This window comes from Colius striatus, chromosome 1 (genome assembly GCF_028858725.1).
Source record: "Colius striatus isolate bColStr4 chromosome 1, bColStr4.1.hap1, whole genome shotgun sequence".
Taxonomy (NCBI): domain Eukaryota; kingdom Metazoa; phylum Chordata; class Aves; order Coliiformes; family Coliidae; genus Colius; species Colius striatus.
Genome location: NC_084759.1, coordinates 137,348,349 through 137,371,080, shown reverse-complemented (window position 1 = coordinate 137,371,080; position 22,732 = coordinate 137,348,349). Strand labels below are relative to the sequence as shown.

Here is a 22,732-nt window from a genome sequence, read left to right as displayed (position 1 = left end):
GAAAAAAGCACTGAAGATCAGTGTTAGAATTAAAATCATATGCACTAATACACTGAAAAATTTTACAATGTAAACCAGACTGCAAAACTTTGAACTCATTTTAAGCAGCTCATCTCAAACTATTTACATTGCTGGGCAGTTCATCACCTGTCAATTTCTTTCCTTACTTTGAGACACTCCTGTTTAAGTACCATAATTTCTATCCTAGTCTCAAAAATAAAGACAACAGCAACCTAATTTGCTCTGATGCCTGAGAACTGAGGATTCACCACCACAGAACCCTTGCAGGGTGCTGCGGGTTGTGACATAGAATCACAAAATGGTGGGGGCTACAAGGGACCTCCAGAGATCACAGTGTCCAGTCTGCTGCTAAAGTAGGTTCACCCTTTCTGAAGAGTCACAGACACCTCACAGGGATGCGCACAGTGCCTCCAGACAGTTACACCGTGTGAAGGGGGGATTACAGGTAGAGAAAGGAGCATCTCTGAAAGATCAGCTCCGTGTTCAGCTTCACACCGTGGACTAAATTATACTTCTAGTATTGGGTCCAAAATTGATGGGATAGGGCAGGGGGTAGGCCTGGGGGTAAAACGTAGTCTCTCACAGACTGTGTTTGTGTTTCCTGACTTTGTGGTAAGGAACGATGAAAGGCTCGAGTCCACTTTGTTTATTTTTTTATCGCAACTCTTTGCTATCTGTCCCCTTTGGTCCCTTGACAAAGTCCATCAAAACCTTCCAGCGTTCAGGCCCAAGTCCTCGCCCCGGCGAGGGCAAACAGCAAACTCCAAACTGAAATAAAACCTAAACATATAAACAACTCCGCGGAGAATCGCGTTCCGGGACGGATGACGGAGCGATGATTCGCCCCCGCGCCGGCCGTGCTCTCGCCCCACTGCAGGGCCGGGCTGCGCTGCGCCGCGCTGCCCGCGCAAGAAGTTTGACCGCTACTGCGCGCCGTAGGTGGAGCAGCGCCCAGGAGGCGGCGGTCAGAGATTGCCTCTCGGCAACACGGGCGCTTTCTCTTTCTTCTTCCTTCCTTTGCGGCTGGCGCCCTCGGGAGCTGCTGCGGAAATGGCGCGGAGCCGGTTCGTGGTCGTGGGCGGCGGAATCGCAGGGGTTACGTGCGCGGAGAAGGTAAGGGCCGCGGCCTCGTGGCCCGCTCGGCGCCGAGCAGCGTGTTGGTCCCGGGGGCTCTGGCTCCCAGCACCGGCCTCGGGCGGCGGGTCGTCGCAGACGCTAAGGCCGAGGATGGGCCCATGGGCTCCCGGAGGAGGGTCGCCGGCCCTACGGGCTTGTTGTCACTTTGGCAGGTACTTCGTACCGGCCTCACGTCAGCGCCCGTGCGTAGGTGACGGGGGTAAGTGACGCGGCCCCACGCACGCTGGGCTTCGTGTTTACCCAGAGGCTGAAATGCCTCCAAGGTGATACTTAGGGCTTAAGGAACACCAAATAGTTCGCATCCTAGCAGTAGCCAAAGGTAACGTAACTGTGTATGTACAGAAGATTCAAAACAAAGTTCAAGCACCTGGAACATAGACAATGGGACCTTGGTAGGACCAAGCTTGAGATGGATTCTGGTAACTACAGATAAACCACCTTGAAAGAAGATGTTTACCGAGCATATTTTCAAGTAGCATGCATGCTCTAAGCAGAGCATTACTGGAATCTTTTGTCTGTACTGTTGCATTTAGGGTATGCATTATATGTCCTTCAAACATAGGACACCTGAGGAAGACTATCGAGAAACCTCCACAGAAGACCCTCAGAGACTAAATACACAGGTGTAATGATCATGCCAATATAGTAATTGAATACATAAGTTGATTCCAGGAAATAAAATGCATATGTAGGTAACTCAGAAGTGAAAGGAGTAATTACCCTGAATTCAGGGCACATTCTTTGAGGTGTGAACCTCTTTTCATTCCCACCCAGCACTTCAGACAAAGAATGCTTGCTTTCTCAAATTCAAAAATGAGTTTTAAACAGTCTTTGATTTGCTGACTTAGAATAACAAGGGTCAGCCTGTGAACTTCAGTAACAACAGTTCATTAGATTTATATAGTAACTGCATAAATACTTTCACTTAGACGTTAAGTACGTATTCTTTCCTACTCCCTTCTGCCATTTCTTTTACAAGTATTTCTTCCCTCAAAAAACAAACCAACCCCAAACCCCTCAAAACAAATGAAGCAAAGCTAGTGCCAGGGAAGTAATTTAATATAACAATATCTCTCTAGAAATATTTCTGAAGAGGTTAAAACAGTCCTGTGAATAACCTGGTAAGAGCTTCCAACCACTTACAAACCCTTTGTAAAAAGAGGATTAAAACTTTGTAACTTGGGAAAACTGGCATTCTGTATGCCAGTTGAGAGGTAAGAAACTTGGGTGGAGCACTGTGTGCATTACTTCACATGATGATTTGTCCTGCAGCTAAGGTGAATGTTGTTATGGTGTGCTGCTGTTTGTAAAAATACTGGCCTTTTTTTATTGGATTTATGTTTAGGGCAGTACACCTGTGGAAATTGTCCAATCTCTTTAGCTTTCCATGAGCTCAGGCTCTAAAAATAAATTTCTTCTGTTCTTGATTTTGAGGTTTTTGATGTTTTTAAAGTAACAGCAACTGGAGGTAATTTCATACCTGTAATGTAGAATGAAATGATGTGGATATTAGTTCAGTGAATAGTATTTTATCTATTTAAACTGCAAAACAGTATGAAGACTGTCTCAGATGTATCTATTCCCTGGTGACATTATTTCATTTCTGACATTCTATAAACCACATACAGGCTAAATTACACAAAAAAAACCCCAACAACTCTTATCCATCTTTATGGAATTGTTTTAGTGTATTTTTTATAGGTTTCAGCATTTTTTTTTCTTTTTATTCGTGGTTAATGTAGTATATGGGCTCTGGTACTACTAAGAAATGCTATATTAGCGTGAATAATCCTTTAAAAGTTAATTATTAAGGTTCTTGTGTGCTTGCAAGAATAAGATTTGGGTCAATTATTGACTCCTTTTTTCCCCAGATATAATAAGATATAAGATAAAGAAATGCAGTAACCATAATAATACTGAATAACCCCATGTACTGGTGCAGGCTGGAGAATTAACTGTTAGATAGTGTAGGGGGAAGGGGCCTGGGGGTCTTGGTGAACAGCAGGATGACCATGAGCCAGCAATGTGCCCTCATGGCAAAGAAGGCCAATGGCATCCTGGGGTGTATTAGAAGGGGAGTGGTGAGTAGGTCGAGAGGTTCTCTTCCCCTTCTACTCTGCCCTTGTGAGACCACATCTGGAATATTGTGTCCAGTTCTGGGCTCTTCAGTTCAAGAAGGACAGGGAGCTGCTGGAGAGAATTCAGTGCAGGGCCACCAAGATGATGGAGTGGAGCATCTCCCTTACGATCAAAGGCTGAGGGAGCTGGGGCTCTTTAGCTTGGAGGAGACTGAGGGGTGATCTTATTAAATGCTTACAAATACGTAAAGGGTGGATGTCAGGAGGATGGAGTCAGGCTGTTCTCAATGATGGCCAATGATAGCACAAAGGACAGTGGGTATAAGCTGAAACATAGGAGGTTCCAAAGAATTATAAGGGTACTGGAACAGGCTGCCCAGATGAGTTGTTGAGTCTCCTTCTCTGGTGACATTCAAAACCCACCTGGATGAGTTCCTGTGTGACCTGCTCTAGGTGGTCCTGCTCTGGCAGGGGGCTTGGGCTAGATGATCTTTTGAGGTCTCTTCCAACCCTTCAGATTCTGTGAGAGAAAGTTTCAAACAACCACTAAATCTTAATAAGAGGGCAGAGTTAAGCATTTCAGTATGCACACCTGATGCAGCATTCATAATGTCAGTTTTAACATTTTGGGTTATGATATACATCTGCTGATTATTACATAGAATTACAGAATGGTCTGGGTTGGAAGGAACCTTTAAGGATCGTCTAGTCCCAACCCCTCTGCCATGTGCAGGGACACCTTTCACTAGACCAGGCTGCTCAGAGCCCCATCCAGCCTGACCTTGAACACTTCCAGGGATGGGGAATCCACAATTTTTCAGAGCAACCTGTTCCAGAGTCACCACCATCACAGTGAAGAACTTCTTACTTGTACCTAAACTGAAAGAGTAGATTTAATTAAGACTATTACCCCTTGTCCTGTTGCTACAGGCCCTATTAAAAAGTATCTCTCAATCTTTTTTGTAAGTCCCCCTTTAAGCCTTGAAAAGCTTCAGTAAACTCTTCCCAGACCCTTCTCTTTTCCAGCCTTAGCAATGCCACAACTCTCTCAGCCTTTCCTCATGGGAGAGGTGTTCCAACCCTCTGACTGTTGACTGTGGGTTTATTCTGGGCCTGCTTTAACAGGTCCACATCTGTCTTGTGCTGGGGACCCCATAGCTGAAGGCAGGACTGCAGGTAGGGTCCTTTGATCTGGTGACCATGCTTCTTTTTATGCAGCTCAGGATATGATTTGCTTTCTGGGATGCAAGTACGTGTTGACAACCCTCACCTAATTTTTCATCAATCAGTATCCCTAAGTCCTTATCTACAGAGCTGCTCTCATTCATTCCCTGTTCTGTACTGATACTGTTGGTCACCCAAGGCCGGGTGCAAGGCTTTGCACTTGGCCTTGTTGAGCTTCATGAGGTTCACATGGATCCTCAAGCCTGTTGGGATCCCTCTGGATAGTATCCCCTCCCTCTAACTAATCCACTGCACCATTTATCTTGGTATTATCTTTAAACCTGCTGCAGGTTCATTTAATCTTACTGTCATGTTGGATATTGGTCATGATTGTGTGCTCTCTGTAGCATTCTGTAGTTTTTCTGAAGCTTACTAGATACAGCTGGGAACAACTGTTGCAGCACAATTCTTTCTTCCTATAGTTTGTCAATACAGCTACAGTGTCTGTGAAACACATTAGGGACTGATGCTAGAAAGTGTGGATTACATTAAGCTTCGTTAAATTCATTGGTATTTGCCAGTGGTATGACCACTTGAATCTTCCTTAAACCAGCAACAAGGTTTAGCTCAATTGCTCATGTACGACGTGAAATGTGCTTTTTAGTGGCTTGTACAACTCTTCTCTTCATCTGTAGAATGCTGATGACAAGGAACCCTGAGTTCTGTCTGTGCCTCAGAGATGAGTGGTTTGTACTTGACAGAGGTGATTTATTTTCTGTCCTAGAGAAATGCAAATTTAAAATTGGAGCTCTTCACTTTTCCTTTGGGGCCTGTAAAAGTCTTAGAAGCATAGAACCCTTTAGGTTGGAAAAGACCTTTAAGGTTGAGTCCAACTGCTAACCCAGCACTACGTTCATTGCTAACCTGTGTCCCTCAGAACCTTATCCATGTGTCTTTTAAAAGTCTCCAGGGATGGTGACTCCATCACCTCTCTGGGCAGTCTGTGCCTGTGTTTGACATCCCTTTTGGTGAAGAAATTTTTCCTTTTCTCCAATCTAAAACTCCCCTGGTGCAACTTGAGCCCATTTCCTTTTGTCCTGTCACTTCATACATGAGAGAAGAGACTGACTGAGGACCTCCTGCCAGGTAGTTGCAGAGAGCAATCAAGCTTTTCAGATATTTCTTGTAAGACTTCCTTTCTAGAACACGTCTTGAATTGCTGAGTAGCATTCTGAAGATGATAATCTATTTATCAGTTTACTAAATAACATTTCAAATAGCCAGTGGGAGTTGGCATTTCATCTGTCAAAACAATTAGTCACTGCTATACAATAAAAAAAAGTCTGTTCAGCAACTGGGTGCCTCCAGAAATCACACGACCATAGTCTGCTTCTGCAGTTGGCCTTTATAATACTTTGAGAATAGCATTTTTTTGAGAATAGCAATAGTAGTTGTTTATACCATGGCTGCAGTTCTTCAGCAATATATCTTGGAGATATATTTGTGTGTGAATTACATAAAATCTCGAGTCTCCAAATTGTGTTTGTTTTGGTCATTATCCTTGCATAATCTTGAAGTGGTGTTTACCCAACAGGATTCTATAAGATGAAAGTAATGTAGTGGCACATTACTTTTCACCAAGGATTTGATTGTCTTAAAGTCAAAACCTATTGATGCTTGTGTTCACTCGTCATGGTTTCTGTTTGTTTACCAGCTGGCCATGGAATTCCCATCAGAAGACATTTTTTTGATGACAGCTTCTCCAGTTATAAAAGCTGTAACAAATTTCAAGCAGGTAAGAGAGACTTGTGTGTGTACAGATAATTTAGAACCTAATCCTGAAAGTGCTTGCAATTTTGAACTTGTTTTCACGTTAATGTGACTGCAGTAGTGTTAGTAGTTAGTTGATTCATAATTGTTAGTAATTGACGACTGTATTCACAACATACAAGCAAAGGTTAAACCGAATACTTACATGGTTGAAGTATTTTCTAAGTCACTGGAGCTTTATTTCACCCCTTTGTAAATGGGTGCTCCATTTTGAGCACTGAGATAGTGTCTTTGGAATAAAGTACCTAAGAAATTTAATCTTCCTAGTGGGTCTTGTATATAGTAGTGTGTTTCAATTTCAGGCAGAAACAGAAGTCTGACAAGTAATAAAAAAAAGGAACAGCCGCCTGTGAAATTGGCCTCAGCTTTATCTATACTGCCAGCAGATGGTAATTGAATAATCTCATTCCTGATAGTTGGAAAATAAAACAAAATCCATATATAGCTGGTAGGTTCACTAAGCTAGTTTCACAGAGACACTCAAATCTGGGAAAGCACTGCTGTTTTTCCCACTCTGAGGAAACTTTAAACTCTGCCAAAGGGCATGGAAAGAATTGGAGATGGGATTGCATAGAACTCAGGATGCAAAGCTGGCAGACAGTAAGAAGTTAGGTTTCATCTCTCAGGAAATGTTAAGACATTGAGAGCTGGGCCTCCACTGGGCATTTATATTCACGACTCTCTTTCTGGAATGTTGTATTTAACAAGTAAGGCATATGTCTTGACAAGTAATGAAAGACTACTCTGCAGTTTATCTGACAGCCCAGTTTTGACATTGTAATTCTTAGTGTATGAATGCCTAATTCACATCACCATCCAGGTAGCGACCGGGGGGGTTGAAATAAAGCAAAGAGAGATTTGAACAGCAGTTCTTTGTATTTAATGGCTGTAATTGGCTATCAGCACCTCTTCCTTTTCGCACTGTGGGTTTTATCCAAGGCTAATGAGATGCTCAGAACATGGCTGAGAGACTGAGAGCTCTACGTGAGGCTCGTACAGTAACATCCAATGCAAGAGTATCTTCTGAGTTTGAGAGTGCTGACAGGGGGGTCATGCGTGTCAGGAAAGACATTTACACATTGTAGAGATGTGAAGTCTATAATTCACGTGGGCAAAAGTTTCAGTATTTGAAGAATAAGGGAGTAGCTAAACACTCTTTGAAGGCAGCAGTATCTAAGTTTTGGACACAAGCATCTTAATTTCTGTCTGAATTGCAAGCATAGGTGCGGTTTCTGGTTCCTAGCTGTGTTCCACACTTTTTGAATATTCTATAATGTAGAGAGCCTGAAGGTTCCCATGCAGCTGTTTCCTTCTGGAGGAAACTCCAAATCAACATAATTTAGTTGAATGTTTACAGAGTTCTGGTTTGCCTCACCTTCCCCTCCACCCAGTCTCTGAGACATCAGTTAGTTACTGTGGGTGAGGTGCTTTGAGGTGATCTTGAATTTGTTTTGCCTAAACACTTCTCTTATATATGTCTTACATACTGAACAACAGAAAGCATGTCTCCTGACATCAGGGCCAACTACCTGCAACAAGAGCTTTTTGGATTATTGGGCTTTTGAAGAAAATGTCAGCAGGTTTCTTTTTAATAGCATAACAGTTGTTACTTCAGACAAAAGTATTTCCATGATTCTTTAAGCTAGTTTGACGATGTTTTTATTCTGAAAATGATGAGGTGAGGAAGATGCTTGCATGGGAGAGCATTGCTGAGTTATATTATCAAAGTTATGACAAATAGAAAAACAGGGTCTTTACATTGTGTGAGGCAAGTTAAAAAGCAGTATTAACTAGTAATATCTGTTTCTGGAATAAAGCATTATAACAGTCAGAACAGCTATCAGGGTTCTCCATTTTTGCTTATTCTCTAGCTTTAGAATGAAAATTCTCTGTACTATTTTGTCTGTTTACCGGCAGTAGGCATGAAAAGAGTACGTAAGAGGAACTTTTGGCGGTAACATGCTAACAAGTTCTGAAATAGCATGGGTTTTTTACCTTGTGACTCCTTCACTAGAAATGAAGGTGACACATTTTGTTACAAGCTTTTTCAAAAGAGATGGATAAATGATTCATGCTTTTAAATACGTATCTTCTTACAGGTCTCCAAAACACTTGAAGAATTTGGTGTAGAAGAGCAACCAAGTTCTCTATTAGAAAAACGATATCCCAATATCAAAGTTATACAGTCTGGAGTAAAACAATTGAAAAGTGATGAACATGTAAGATAATGTTTTCTCTTTTATGTGTCTTTTCAACTTAATTAAAAAATAATCTAAAAGCAGGTGAATATTTTGGGCATGAAATTGTGTTGAAGAACATTCTGATTATTGAAGTGTTAAGTTACCAAAATTACAAGAAAATGCTTCCTAACTTTAATTTTACTCATCACTTTCACTGGTGTTCAAGTAGAAATATACAGAGTGGACATAATTGTTAATCAGAAATTACTTGTTAATTAAGGAATCGTATCTTTTAGGTTTAAATCTTTGACACGTGAGAGATACTGCATTGAATACGAGGAAACCAGTACTGTAGGTCAATATGGGTGTCAAAATTCCTGTAACCTTTGATTTGAGATCTGTTTACTTCCCAAATTATTAAGAAGTTTATGATTTAAAAAAACCCTTGAAAGTAACACTTCCAGCTTTTTTTCAGCAAGAAATACATTTTAAGTATGAGCAGTGTACAGCACATACAGATCCTTGTTAGTGTGTGTCAACAGATTCATTTTCACTTCAGCATTTATCAGAAACATACATTCAGATCCAAAACAGGTTTTGCTCATTTTTATTTCAAAGAGATATTACTCCAATTAGATTGGAATTCTGCTAATATTCTGAATTAAATTTTATTCTTACTATTATAATATTGTTTTAGTTTAGGTATGTCTCAGTGAACATGAATATTTTGTATATACAGATGTAGAGGATCTTTTGCTTCTGTTTCCCAAAAAACTTTAAAACCCCTGTTTGTGCAAACTCACTGTAAACTGTTCAGCTTCTTGTTTGGGAAAGAAGAAATAAGGTTATAAAATTCTAAAGTTTAAGTGTTACTGCAGAATGGTGTCGCTTGTTTGGTGCCTACATTTTTTCATTAACAAAGAACAAAATTTACAGTCTTTCTAAACTGTATCCTAGCTTGTGCCTAGTTAACACAGCTCTACCGTTGTTGAAATGTTTTGAATGAGATGCTTAGTTGCTAATAAAGAGTAATGCAAATGTATTACTGGGGACATTGTCTGGTAGAAAGCCATGTCTTTTGTAACATAGTGAGCACAGAGCGCCGCCAAGTGGTAATCTTTATATTTCATCTTTCTTTTGAGTGCACCGTGTAAACTTTCGTTTCATCCATCATAAAATGCCATGTATTTGGGTTTGTATGTCTGTGGTGAGTATAATGCAAATAAAGAACAGCTAGTTAATAGAGTATGAGGGCTTGCTCTTTAAGAAGCCAGTTACAGCTTTAAAATCTGCCAAATACTATGACATTAAGGAAAAAAAATCCCAACTGACGTTCTCTTGGATGTCTCAAAATGTTTGTTTCATTTCTCTTAATTTTTAAACAGAAAATTTTCACTGAAGATGGGAAGGAATATGTGTATGAAAAGCTTTGCCTGTGTGCTGGAGCAAAACCAAAATTAATTCTTGAAGGAAACCCATATGTCTTAGGAATCCGGGATACTGACAGTGCACAGGTGAATGTGTTTTGGACTTACAAGTGTAAATTATATTCCTGCCTCTGAAGCAAAATACTAAAAATGATTGTGGAGTGAAATAGAGAAACATAAGATTTCTTTTTATATATCCTTAGATAGGAGTGATTTCAACAGCAAGAGAAATAGTTGTAAAATACCATTAAGTAAATTAATTAGTTACTAAATCTATTAAGGTGTTTGTAGATAGTTCATAGGCAGATTTCTTACATGATAATCTAGAATGAATGGTATTCTTTCACCCTCCAGGCAGAAGCCAGTCTGAAAATATAAGCAGGATGTAGGCACCAGTAGAAGCTTCCTTGAGAAGGTGTATCTGGTACATGGTACAAAAGGCTGCTTCTTACTGTGAAAAGCTGCTGAAGGAGTGGGGTTTTTTCCTAGTTCTACTGTAGCTTCTCCACATGGTACAGAAAAGAGCTATAGTCAAAGATAAGAAAAAGTTTTCACATGAGGAATGACTTAATAGATTAAAACTTGGAGGTAGAAAGTGAGGTTGCACTGCTGTAGGTCGTTAGAGGAGTCAGGGTGAAAGTGAATGCTCCTTCCCATAAGAACTGTAATTCATCAAATTAAGTTTGAGACTGAGAATAAAAACGGAGCTAGTTAAGCATACTGAAGTGAAACCATGAAGTTTTTATTGGTTGTTTTGGATATTAAAACTTTACTTGAGGGGGTTTTTTTTTAAAAAGATAAATAGAAGAAGAGGAAAGGAAAAAAACCACAAAAAGGACAGCCTTTGATAAATTTGTCTTCTCTAAAGTGAAGAGAAAGATGCTACCTGTGTGGCTCCCGTGGTGTCTGGAACCTATGAGGATGTTGCAGGATAGTAATGTTGTGTGCTTGTCACTGATAGTTGGGCAAAGAGGAGCCTCATGAGGTTCAACAAGGACAAATGCAGAGTCCTGCAACTGGGGAGGAACAACCCCATGCACCATCACAGGCTTGGGATTGACCTGCTGGAGAGCAGCTCTGCAGAGAGAGACCTGGGAGTGCTGGTTGATAATAAATGAACTATGAGCCAGCAATGTGTGCTCATGGCCAAGAAGGCCAATGGCATCCTGGGATGCATCAAGAAGAGTGTGGCCGGCAGGTCGAGGGAGGTTCTGCTCCTCCTCTACTCTGCCCTGGTGAGGCCTCATCTGGAGTCCTGTGTGCAGTTCTGGGCTCCCCAGCTCAAAAGGGACAGGAAACTTCTGGAGAGAGTCCAGTGCAGGGCCACCAAGATGATCAGAGGACTGGAGCATCTTCCTTATGAGAAAAGGCTGCAGTATTTGGGACTATTCAGCCTGGAGGAGACTGAGGGTGCACCTCATTAATACTTACAAATATTTGAAGGGTGTAGGTCAAGAGGATGGACAATGCTTTTTTTCTGTAGTGTCCAGTGATAGGATTAAGGGTAATGGACAAAGACTGGAACACAAAAAGTCCCACTTAAGGAAACATGTCTTTACTGTTCAGGTGAAGGAACCCTGGCACAGGCTGCCCAGCAAGGGTGTGGAGTCTCCTTCTCTCCTGTTTCAATTTGAGACATGTAGTAACTTCATCCCTTAATGTGATAGCATTTCACTTTAACAGATCTTAGTGTAAGTAAATGTGTATCTTTAGTCTGAAAAAGTCAAAATAAGAAGACTAAGAGAGCAAGAAAATACTGAAAGGGATGTAACTGATTGGTGTGAGGGAACACGTGATATAGCTTTTCATTGACTTTTTTCCTTTCTTAATGCAGGCATTTCAGAAGAATTTGGCCCAAGCTGAGAGAGTAGTAGTCGTAGGAAATGGTGGGATTGCACTTGAATTAGTGTAAGTAAACAACTAAGTTTTAAACATACATATGCAAATAATGTCTTTAACAGGGGAACAGTAAATTGGTGCTTAGTTGTCACATAAGTCAGAAAGCTTCACAAGAAGCTTTCACACACAGATAAGCAAAACTATATAGCTGTTTTCTGATTTGACACCAATGGAGATTTTCATTAAGACTATTAGGGGCAATATTTAAGTTGTCTCACTTGTCTGACTTCTGGAGGCAGAAGATGTAACAGCAATAAAGAGGCAACTTGTCTTTCACTCAAGGCCAATTTGAGTTGATAGAACTTTTGAAGTGTCTGACGTAGCCTTTGTCACAGGTAGGACACTGAACCGTGTGGTCCCACAGTCTGCCAGATCACAGAGCCATCTGGATTACACAATTATACAGTCTTGTTCTGCAGGGGATCTTTTTTTCACTTTCACTAAATTGTACTCTGCATGTCTCTACCAGTTCATGTTTCAGGTAATAGGAAAAAGCAGTGGGCATTCTGGAATAAATACACATTTTTTTCCATTGTGGTGAGCAGGAAATTAGTAGTTGTAGTAGTATCATAAATTTGATCTGCCTCCCCTCACTCTGGTTCAGTTGGGGTTGTGCAGGTGAGAAAGTAAGAACTGTCAACATGATTTTTTTTTAATGGATTCCTTATGTAAATATTTATAAGCAGGAGTGGATTTGGTAAGTTTAAAAGTCTCTGATCAGTTATTTCTAGGGTCTGGAATGAAACCTGCCATGCTTCTAGTTGTGTTGCTATGAGTCGAGTCCTTTTCGGATAGACTGTCACTTTGTCTGTTGTTAAAATATCCACAGGTATGAAATTCAAGGCTGTGAAGTAATTTGGGCTATCAAAGACAAAGCCATTGGGAACACTTTTTTTGATGCAGGAGCAGCTGAATTTCTCATTCCAAAGCTAACTGCTGAAAAACGAGAGACTCCAATTGAATGTAAAAGAACCAAGTATACAATGGAAGGTATGGTGGTTTAGTCTCCTAATACTCCAGCAGCAGTATTTAATATTAAAGACAGCCCTAAGATCAGTTAACTTAGCAGCCCATAAATACAGTCCAGCTTTTGTCCCAGCCCTATTGACCGCTAGACCATTTCCCTAAGTGCATCATCCACCTGTCTCTTAAACACCACCAGGGACAGTGACTCCAGCATCTCCCTGGGCAGCCTGTTCCAATGCCTGACAATCCTTTCAGTAAAGAAATTCCTTCTAATATCCAGCCTGAACTTCCCCTGGCACAACTTGATGCCATTTCCTCTTCTTGTTTGTCGCTAGGGAGAACAGACCGACCCCTGCCTTGCTACAGCTTCCTTTCAGGTAGCTGTAGAGAGCAATAAGGTCTCCCCTAAGACTTCTTTTCTCCAGGCTAAACAGCCCCAGATCCCTCAGCCATTCCTCATATGAGACGTGCTCCAAATCCTTTACTAGCTTGGTAGCCCACCTCTGGATCCTCTCCAGTGCCTCACTGTTTTTCTTCTAGAGAGGGGCCCAAAACTGGACACAGTATTTGAAGTGCAGCCTCACCAAAGCCAAGTACAGGGGAATGATCACCTCCCCACTCCTACTGACAACACTGTTCCTGATCCAACACTGTTCCAGGATGCCATTGGCCTTCTTGGCCACCTGGGCACACTGCTGGCTCACGTTCAGCTGCTGTCAACCAACACTCCCAAGTCCTCTACCAACTCAACCACCTACCTGGCAGCTTTCCAGCCACTCCTCCCCAAGCCTGTAGAGCTGCTGGGGGTGGTTGTGGCCCAAGTGCAGGACTCAGCACTTGACCTTATTTAAACTCATGGCATTGGCCTTGACCGAGTGATCCAGCCTACCTAGATCTCTCTGTAAAGCTTCCCTACCCTGAAGTGGATTGACACTTCCACCCAGCTTGGTGTCATCTGCAGAATTAGTAAGGGTGCACTCTCCCCTCATCCAGATCATAAAGATGTTAAACAGGAGTTGCCCCAGTGCTGAGCCCTGGGGGACACCACTTGTGACTGACTGCCAGCTGGATTTAACTCCATTGACCACAACTTGTTGGACCTGAGTCTACAGTGAGTCTCCAGAACGCTGGTACTGTTAGGGTCTGGCTGGCTGCTGAGGGTCCGTGCAGGTACCTAATAGTAACGTGGTTGTTTCAGAGATGTTTGAAGTAACAAAAGGCATGAAATTGAAAGGCGTTAAAAATACTGTCTTGGAGCCTGATTCGTCTGCACATTTTTTCCTTCAGAAAGTGAGGAAAAAGAAAGACCTCTAGCAGCATCTGATAAACTGGGCAGTGCCTTAGGCCCTGACTGGCATGAGGGCTTACATCTTAAAGGGACTAAAGAGGTACGGTCCAAACGTTGCTTACACATTTGTGTAGATGTTGCTTTAAATGGGTAAGGATGATGGAACATGAAATGTCACAACCAGGATTTTTAGAAAAATAAAATAGGCTTGAACTGATTCTCCTGTCAGAATTAAGCAGGAAAATATTTAATCACAAATAAAGTATTTTTCTGCTTCAGGAAAAAGGCAGCTGATTGGATCCACTGGCATGGTTTTAGCAATTTCCTCTTCAGGTTGAAACATAAACGTTGGTTTACATATTTCTGTAGGCCTGGTGTCAATTCTAGCTTTAACTGGCAGCGGTGGTACCTCTGTTATCCTGATTTTTGGCTGCCATACGTACATTTTCTCAGGTGAAAAATAAGACCACAGGGTTTGTACAGGGAGCATCAGTCTCTAGTCACAGCAGATAATGAAATGCACAATCAATAGCGGACACAAGGATTGTGAGGAGTTTCATGTTTGAAATAAAGTTAGAATCCTCACATTTCACAGGTTTTTATTTATTGATTTCTTAGCTGTTAGGTATTTTGTATCTGTTAGATGCATTTTAAAAGAGAGGCCTTTCAAAGGGGTTCAGTCATGGGTTCTACAGAAACGGCTTTACAGTAGCAACTAAAAGATGTTGAGGATATTCAGCAGATTAACCAGTGGTGGTTTGGTTGTTGAGGGCTGTGGCAATACAACCTTTCAAAGGCCAGAATCCACAAAGTAGTGGACAGATACATTTCCAACTTCTGTTTTGAGCTCAGAATAAGAGTATGTGGTTGAAACACATGTTGATGATACAGGACACATTTTCTCTTTCTTTTTGCAACATTTAGAACATATTCAGATAAAAATAATAAGGTTTAATTCATGATAGGATAATTTTGAATTCCTGAAAGATGAGTTTACTTTGTTCTGGTAAGTTCTGGGGAACTCAGAGGAACTTGAGTGTGTTTTCTGACATGCCAGAAAAATCTAAATTGTCATGAAGTTTCAAGGAACATCAGATATCTGCTGAAAAAAAAACCCAGGTAAATTGCATTTGCTATAGTTAGATCTATGCCAAAAAAAAAAAGAAGTTGTGGGAACTCAGCTAATGTGTGTTGTGCTTTAGGACTGGATAAGATGTTTGGGTTTTTTTCCAGCTTAGTAACATAAATTTGGGTAAAGGTGTACTTAGTACTGAATATATTGTTTCTGCTAGTCATAATGTTTACTGTTTTGTCAATCTTTCTTTAGTTTTCTCATAAAGTACATATTGAAATACTTTGTGAAGTAAAGAAAATACACTCACAGCAAGAATTTATAGAACTGCAACAGACTTCTCTGACTTTTCCTAAAGAAGAGAAAAATGCAGAACCAGATGAAGGTAGGTGTCAGTGCTGATTAGACGTAAAGTGTTGAAGACAAAGCAATGCTGAAGTGCACGTTTGGTCTCGTTTGCTGTTTTCAGAGCAAATGCAGATTTGGAAAATAAATCCACTGTTCCTATAAATTAAATGGAGCTGTAGCAATTATAGTAGTTGAGAATTTGATTTTGAGGCTATAATTAAATTACAAAAATGTTTCACCTAATTCCTATAGGCAGAATATTCCCTCCTGTGACAGTTCAATAAAATCATATGTTAATAGTGGAGTTAAAACAGAAGGAAAAATAATAAGAATTAAAAAATAGTGTCAAAAGTTAAGTAATCCTTCAAAGAAAATAGAACTTGCTTCATGAATAGTTATAAATTACACTGGATTATTTAAAATACTAAAAAAAAATTCTGTGATTCTATGAATTAAAATAAATATAAAAAATAATATTAAATAGTACTTTAATAGCCAGTCACTTCCAGTATGAGATTCTAGGAAGTAGGAAGGCAAATCTCAGATATTCTTTTTGCTTTTGAGGCTTTTCCCGTGCCTCTGTAAATTTATATGCAAAAGAACATTTGGCTGTTGTGCACTTGGGAGAACATGAGCAGGTTGGAAGCTGTGGCAGGACATAGTATTTTCCCCCTACAAATGAGGGCTTTGATTTAGGAAAATTCCAGAAAAAGTAGGACTTCAAGATAAGCTCCAAAATGTCTTTTTTTTTTTCTAGTCCTGAGTGAAGGTAAGAAATGTTATAGGTAAGCTCTGATTACTTTTTTTTCTGCTTTTTAAAGTTGTTCTTTTTCTCTACCTGATCACCTATATACCTGAGATTTTTTTTTTTTGTTTTATTTTATATGTTCTTATAACACATAATTAATAACTTCTGTTGGTTACATTCTCAGGGCAAAATTTTCCCCTTTTTCAGTGCTGTGGCCTGTGTATGTGGAATTAACTAATGGAAAAATTTATGGATGCAATTTCATTGTCAGTGCAACTGGAGTTGTGCCAAATGTTCAACCATTTCTTGATGGCAATAACGTGAGTACACTGATATCTTTTGAAGTTTAAGTTGTCTTTTTAAGTAAGGTGAAATAAGTGTTTTCAGCTGGTTTATGCTGCTCTGTTCTGATATGAAACACTAACTGCTAAATGCTTTGAATGTTGTACGTCATTTCAAGGTAAGGCAGGGATGTTGCTATTGGAAACACACAACGTGGTAAAAAGTAAGTACAACTTGTGGTGTTGGTTTGTGTTGCTCCTCATACGTACTCATACACACTATGTGTACAATACATACTGGTAATGTTAGGCATATGCAAAGAGAGAAAAACATTTGTATAACTTGTTAACGTGGCAAAAATTTAGAATCATGTTTGTGTTAAGAATATGGTGTAGAAATATCTTACAAATTTTAACATTTTTTTTCTGGGAAGGAAGCAGTTGTTTCCAATCTTCTTCATCTGGGAAGCTGAGCTATGAGTTTCAAAGGGCTATCTCCCTTTGAATCAGCATCTAAACATGGATGATGGTTATGGAGTTCACAGCTGGCACGTGAATTTTCAGGCCTTGAAATTGTTCTGTCTCTATGTTAGGTGTCTGGTTTAACCCTGGCCAGCAGCTCAGCCCCACACAGCAACTCACTCCCCATGGTGGGATGGAGGAAGAAAATCAAAAGGGTTAAAAGTGAAAAAACTCATGGTTAGAGATAATGACAATTTAGGTAACGCAGGAACTGCACAAAAGCAAAGCAAAATAAGGAATTCATCCACCACTTCCCATGGGAAGCTATTAGCCATTTCCAGGAAAGCAGGAGTTACAAGCATAACCACTACTTGGAAGATAAGTACCATAATTAAGAATGTCCCCATTTTCTTGTCCTTTCTCCCAGCTTTTCTTACTGGCTTGAGGTGTCTGTTTGGTCAGTGGGAGTTGGCCATCCCAGCTGGGTCCTGTTCCATCTTCTTGTGCACACCCAGCCTTACCACAGACAGGACAGGGTGAGAAGCAGGAAAGGCCTTGACTCTGTGCAAGCACTGCTTAGCAACAACTAAAACATCCCTGCCTTATCAACACATTTTTTCATCAAAAATTCCAAGCATAGCCCTATACTAGCTACTATGAAGAAAACTAATTCTATCCCAGGCAAAACCAGTATGCTAGGATGTTTTGTGGTTCTTCTGATGAGGAATTAAAATGTTATCCTCTGCAAAAAGCAGAAGAAACTTACGAAGACATCTAATGTGGAGCCATGAAAGATTTCAAGGCCTATGTTAGAAGGTTTGATTAGAAATTAGATATTTGCAGTGGTGCTTTCTGGCCTTAGCAAAAATACCAAAGGAGCTCTTAAGACTAGCTGTCCCTGTGAGATCTGTGATGTGTTTTGAAGTTTTGCAAGCTCCGTAACTTCCCTGCCTAGGGATCAATACTGAGGGGGGCAGGGGCTGAGGTTGGTCACCAATGGTCTCTGGTGGCTCGCGGTTGTTCTGGATGGAGCCACATGAGATGGGAGAGCAAACAGCCATACCTCTGTACACCGAATGACTTTTTTGTCTGTTGCTGCGTGCCATCCAGGAGAGCATCTTGCTGAGTTCCTGTAGTACTTATTTGAAGAGATAAAATTACGTGAATATTTTGATTCAGTATACTCACTATTCTGCTAAAACTTCCTTGGGAGCTTGCCATTAAGAAGTAACAAATGAGGTGACTGCTTAACATGGATGAACTTGAATGACTTGGTTTAAATGACTATTTTTCTTATTGCTGATTTGTGCAAATACTTTAGTTTGCTGTAGGTGAAGATGGAGGTCTTAAAGTGGATAAACAGATGCACACCTCCCTGCCAGATATATATGCAGCTGGAGATATCTGCACGGCAGCATGGGAACCTAGTCCAGTGTGGCATCAGGTAAATCACACGATGGTGCGCTCAGCAGCAGTCTAAGCTGCAAAGTCAATTACACACCGTTACACAGACGGGACAAAAGACAGTTCCATTGAAGCAGAGACCAGTGAACAAGTAGCCAACCCGGGCTGTGTTGATGACAGGTGATTTAGTCAGCGTGGCAGACAGCCAGGCCCCTCAGCCTTCCTGGCTGAGAACAGGTAGTACACGTTGCTGAGAGCAGTGAGCGAGTGCCATTCGTTGCGGTGACCCGAGTCTGTGTCTCTAAGTGGTTTAATTTTTTGTTTGTTTTTTCTAGATGAGGCTGTGGACTCAAGCTAGGCAGATGGGATGGTATGCAGCAAAATGCATGGCAGCAGATGTTTTAGGGGAATCTATTGATATGGATTTCTGCTTTGAACTATTTGCTCATGTTACAAAATTTTTCAATTACAAGGTAAAGTAAATAAAGTCCATTAGTCTTAAACCGCTGAGTAATCCATACTTCTTGTTTATATTCACTTGCTAACACTGAGCAGATGCTTTATATAATGAATAATCTTATTCTAGGTTTTCTCCATTTGTACTAACTTTGAAAGCTGAAACTGCAGCCTGCAAAAAGCGTTACAAATGTGTTGCAAATGTTAATTGGCAAATGACAACTGACTCGATGGTCTTTCAATGTCCCTTCCAACCCTTAAGATTCTGTGATTCTGTGACCTATTTTGCATGTCTGTATATATTACATTTAACTCAGTTTCTGCTTATGGATAAATTCACCACAGTTGAGCACAGTGACTGTTTCAGTACTGTGTTTTGTGTATGGTATTTCAAGATGTAAATGTCTAATTCTGTTGTGGGTTTGCAAGGCAGTGGAGGTGGGGGGGGGTTCCCCAAGGACAAATATTTCCCTGTTCACATTAGCCTCTTGAAGCTTAGTATTTCTGCTGGTCACAGTTCTAAAAGCCACAGCCAGGTTATAATGAGTGCTTTTTGTTTTTCCTTGTTAGGTGGTGGTTTTGGGAAAATACAATGCTCAAGGCTTGGGTTTAGACCATGAACTGATGCTGAGATGTACCAAGGGACAAGAGTATGTTAAAGTAGTGATGCAGAACGGCCGAATGATGGGAGCTGTGCTGATCGGCGAAACGGACTTGGAAGAAACCTTTGAGAACTTAATTTTAAATCAAATGGATCTTTCAGCCTATGGTGAAGACCTGCTGAATCCAGATATCGATATAGAAGACTATTTTGATTGAACAAACCCTCATTTCCATTTTGTATAAAGTTTTGAGTAATGTGTCTTACCCAACTGTTTCCTTGGGATCACCAGAAATGAGGCATTTTGTTTTGATCTCATCAGAATACTGACTGGAAAATTAAACTGTATAGAAATGCAGCAACAAAAGCAAATGGATTAGTGATGGCAAAGAATTTCCATCTTGATGAGATGGACATAGGAGAACAGGGCTGTAACAGTCTTAAAAAGTGGGCTTCACTCTGCTGTCGTAGTGCTGCATTCAAGTAAATGTAAGGCAGCCTTCACTTTTCAAAAGAAAATAATGTGCGAAAGCCTGTGCCTGCCTTGTAGCTCCCTTCTTCCCCAAGCCATGTACAGATCACCTGCTGTGGTTACCAGAGCTTGCTTTCCTCATCGCTCAGGGCTGTGCCTGTTCCTCCTGTCAAGCTGTAAGCCACCTGTGTGAGCCAGGACACCAGCTTGGGACTTTGCAGATAAGTGGGGGGGAGCCCCTGCTTCCTCAGACCACATGCTGCAGTGCAAGCTGACACTGCAGCCAGTCAGTGCACTACCAACCCTGTCCACTCCTCCGCTGCTTAGATTTGCAAGTACTTGCCGCAAGTTTCAAGACTGTTCTTTCCAGGTACTGCTGCCATCTCTGCTGAGCTGACTGAGATCAGAGGCCACCTTCAGGGCAGAGGGTGCTCAGAGCTCTCACTGCGTGGAATGTGGTCTGCAAATCCATGGCACCATGGATGCTTGCTTGCTCTTTTTTTTTTTCCTTCCCTAAGTTTATTTGTGAAATAAATGTACTGTCTAGTTGGCTAAGTAGAGAACACAGGAACTGTGAACACTGAAAGCCAGGAGAACTCAGTTGAGACAGTTGCTGTGGGGGTGTCAGGGCTGCAGTGTTGCCCTGTGGCCTCCAGGGCCTCCCCAGCAAGGCTGAGGATACCCTTTTGCACAGGAGTCTCATGTCCCAAGGGGATTCTTAACAGACCAGGATTACAGTCACCTCCTGACAATGTTTATGAGGACTGTTGTTTTGGCCCCTTTTTGCCCTCTCCTCCTTCCACTATCATGAATATTGGTTCCAGGCAGGAATTTTTGCAGGTACTAAACTCCAATTTGACTTGGGGTAACTAGTGACAAAGTGCCTAAGTTGCAAAGAGGGGTTTAAGCTGTTTCTCTTCAACTGTAAGTAGCACCCTGGCTGTACTCTCAGTTACATGAGATGCCCTTAATAACAGTGATGTATAGGTACAGGGAAGGGACCTCTAAAGATTATCCAGTCCAACCCCCCTGCTCAAGAGGATCCATCTAGATCAGGTCACTCAAGAACACATCCAGGTGGGTTTTGAAAACCTCCAGTGAAGGAGACTCAACGTTCCTTCTTTTTTAGTTGCCAGGCATAATTTGGTGCCTAGGTGAGAAAGCCCAACATTAACAAATAGTTAAACTATTAGTTAATGCCCTCTCTCCATAGTGCCATCCCTGGACACAGGCTCTTTCAGATTGGACTTTGGGTTTGTTGTACAATTGCTACTTGGGAGTTGCTGTTTATTTAGGGCCAAACTGAGAACACTTTGTTGTACTCCACAAGCTGCAAAGTTGACACTACACATTAAGACTTCTCCCAGAAAAATCACTCTCATTGTTTTTTTCAAGAGAATGACTGTCCAATTAAATTAAGCAATTCCACTTTTGGCAGAGGCTTCAGTTAAAGAAGGGGTGAAATACTAAGCTTTAGTACCTGACACGATTCTACCAAAAAAATGAAGAAAAGAGGAAGAGCATGTTCTTAATCATGTTTGGGTTATACTTAAGTTGGTATACATCTGTGTGTCTGGGACACAGGGGTCCAAAGTGAAGCCTACCAGAGTTTGGGATTATAATGAGTTTGAACTTGCCTTATGGATCAGTGGCTGCTAAGATCTTTTAAAATATAAAATAAATGAAGTCTGATCTATCATTTGACCTCATATGTGCCTAAGCAATGCTTGGAGTCAGCAGTAGCTGTTGGGTCTCTCCCACTCTGGTAGCATAGTTACTTGTTTTTGGAAACACTGATGTTCAAAGGAAACGAAGAGGTGCATATTGCTACTTCAGTTAAATGGCTTCTCTGGTGCAATGAGAGGCAGAAAAATGCTGTAGCTGAAATTTTTCTTCAGTCCAGAGATCGCTGAGGGAAAAGATGGTGATGCTTAGTGGGGAACAGCAGGCAGTGGGATGGGGGGGTCCGGTGAGAGAAGAAACCCTGACCCGTGGCACATAATTACACAACACGGAAGGTAGGACTGCCAAACAAGTGCTGATTCCAAAGCTCAAACTTCAAATTCTGCCATAATTTCTGACATCTCCCTACTTGTGAAACATCTTAAAATCAACTTCTGTTCTAGTCTTTATAATCCTGAGTGACTTTTCTTTATGGCTCTCAACTATGATCATTCTAAGCTTCTTTTGAACCTGTATTCTGGAGGAGCACACACAGCAGCCACGACGGTATTTAATTGCTGTCAGCCATTCGGCTTTGTGGGATGAGGTAATGCAAATAGATAGGAGAGACACATTGCTCTCCAAAAATGCTGGGGACACTACTTGAAGCCAGAGGTGTGGCATTCTCCTACATTTGCTTTCTCTCTCCTATTTCTACAAACAGCAGGAATGTGAACGGATAGGTGAAGTAGCAAAGTTACGAAACTTTAATACAGAAACCTTGCAAGGGTTTAATTTAATGTAGCCCACATTTAGGGCTTAAAGTATGCAACTTTCAGTGCAGTCACATTCTAGTGCTTATAGAGCAGAACAATATTTCTAAGGCAAACAGAGTCACTTCTAATTAGAATACAGACCTATAGTTGAAATATAAGCCAATTCAATAGGAGAAGGAAGAGGAAAAAAAGGACAGAGTAAGCATGTCTGGAGTGGTATATTTTCCTGTATTTCCCTAACAAAGTGTAAATTTTACAAAGGGAAAAGCTGAGATCAAGACAAGTAAGTTATCTTGGTTTTTAACAAATTTAGTTTAGCACTTCTGAAAAGCACAGAAGTAGATATTTTGTGTTTGAATAACGAGCTAGAGAAATCCAGTTCTGAGGGCAACAAATGTATTTTGAGTACAAATAATATTTCACACAAATCTTGAGAAGTCAGAAGCAGTGCAATGTTGGA

At 41.0% G+C, this 22,732-nt stretch overlaps 1 protein-coding gene across 1 annotated transcript; it reads left to right on the top strand.

Moving 5' to 3' along the window:
• The first annotated feature begins 893 nt into the window (after positions 1-893).
• On the top strand, positions 894-21,603 carry PYROXD1 (pyridine nucleotide-disulphide oxidoreductase domain 1). Its single transcript, XM_062009385.1, has 12 exons — positions 894-1,134; positions 6,115-6,195; positions 8,330-8,449; positions 9,796-9,924; positions 11,672-11,745; positions 12,566-12,726; positions 13,990-14,090; positions 15,318-15,447; positions 16,366-16,478; positions 18,223-18,345; positions 18,641-18,778; positions 19,332-21,603. The coding sequence occupies exons 1-12, from the start codon at positions 1,072-1,074 to the stop codon at positions 19,578-19,580; spliced, it is 1,482 nt and encodes a 493-aa protein (XP_061865369.1). The 5' UTR covers positions 894-1,071; the 3' UTR covers positions 19,581-21,603.
• Positions 21,604-22,732: the final 1,129 nt, after the last annotated feature.

Excerpts from the sequence above, each read along its gene's own strand:
- PYROXD1 (XM_062009385.1), top strand. The coding sequence starts at position 1,072 with ATGGCGCGGAGCCGGTTCGTGGTCGTGGGCGGCGGAATCGCAGGGGTT. Across the intron at positions 14,091-15,317 it reads ATCTTAAAGGGACTAAAGAG|TTTTCTCATAAAGTACATAT; the intron begins GTACGGTCCAAA and ends ATCTTTCTTTAG. Across the intron at positions 15,448-16,365 it reads AAATGCAGAACCAGATGAAG|TGCTGTGGCCTGTGTATGTG; the intron begins GTAGGTGTCAGT and ends CCCCTTTTTCAG.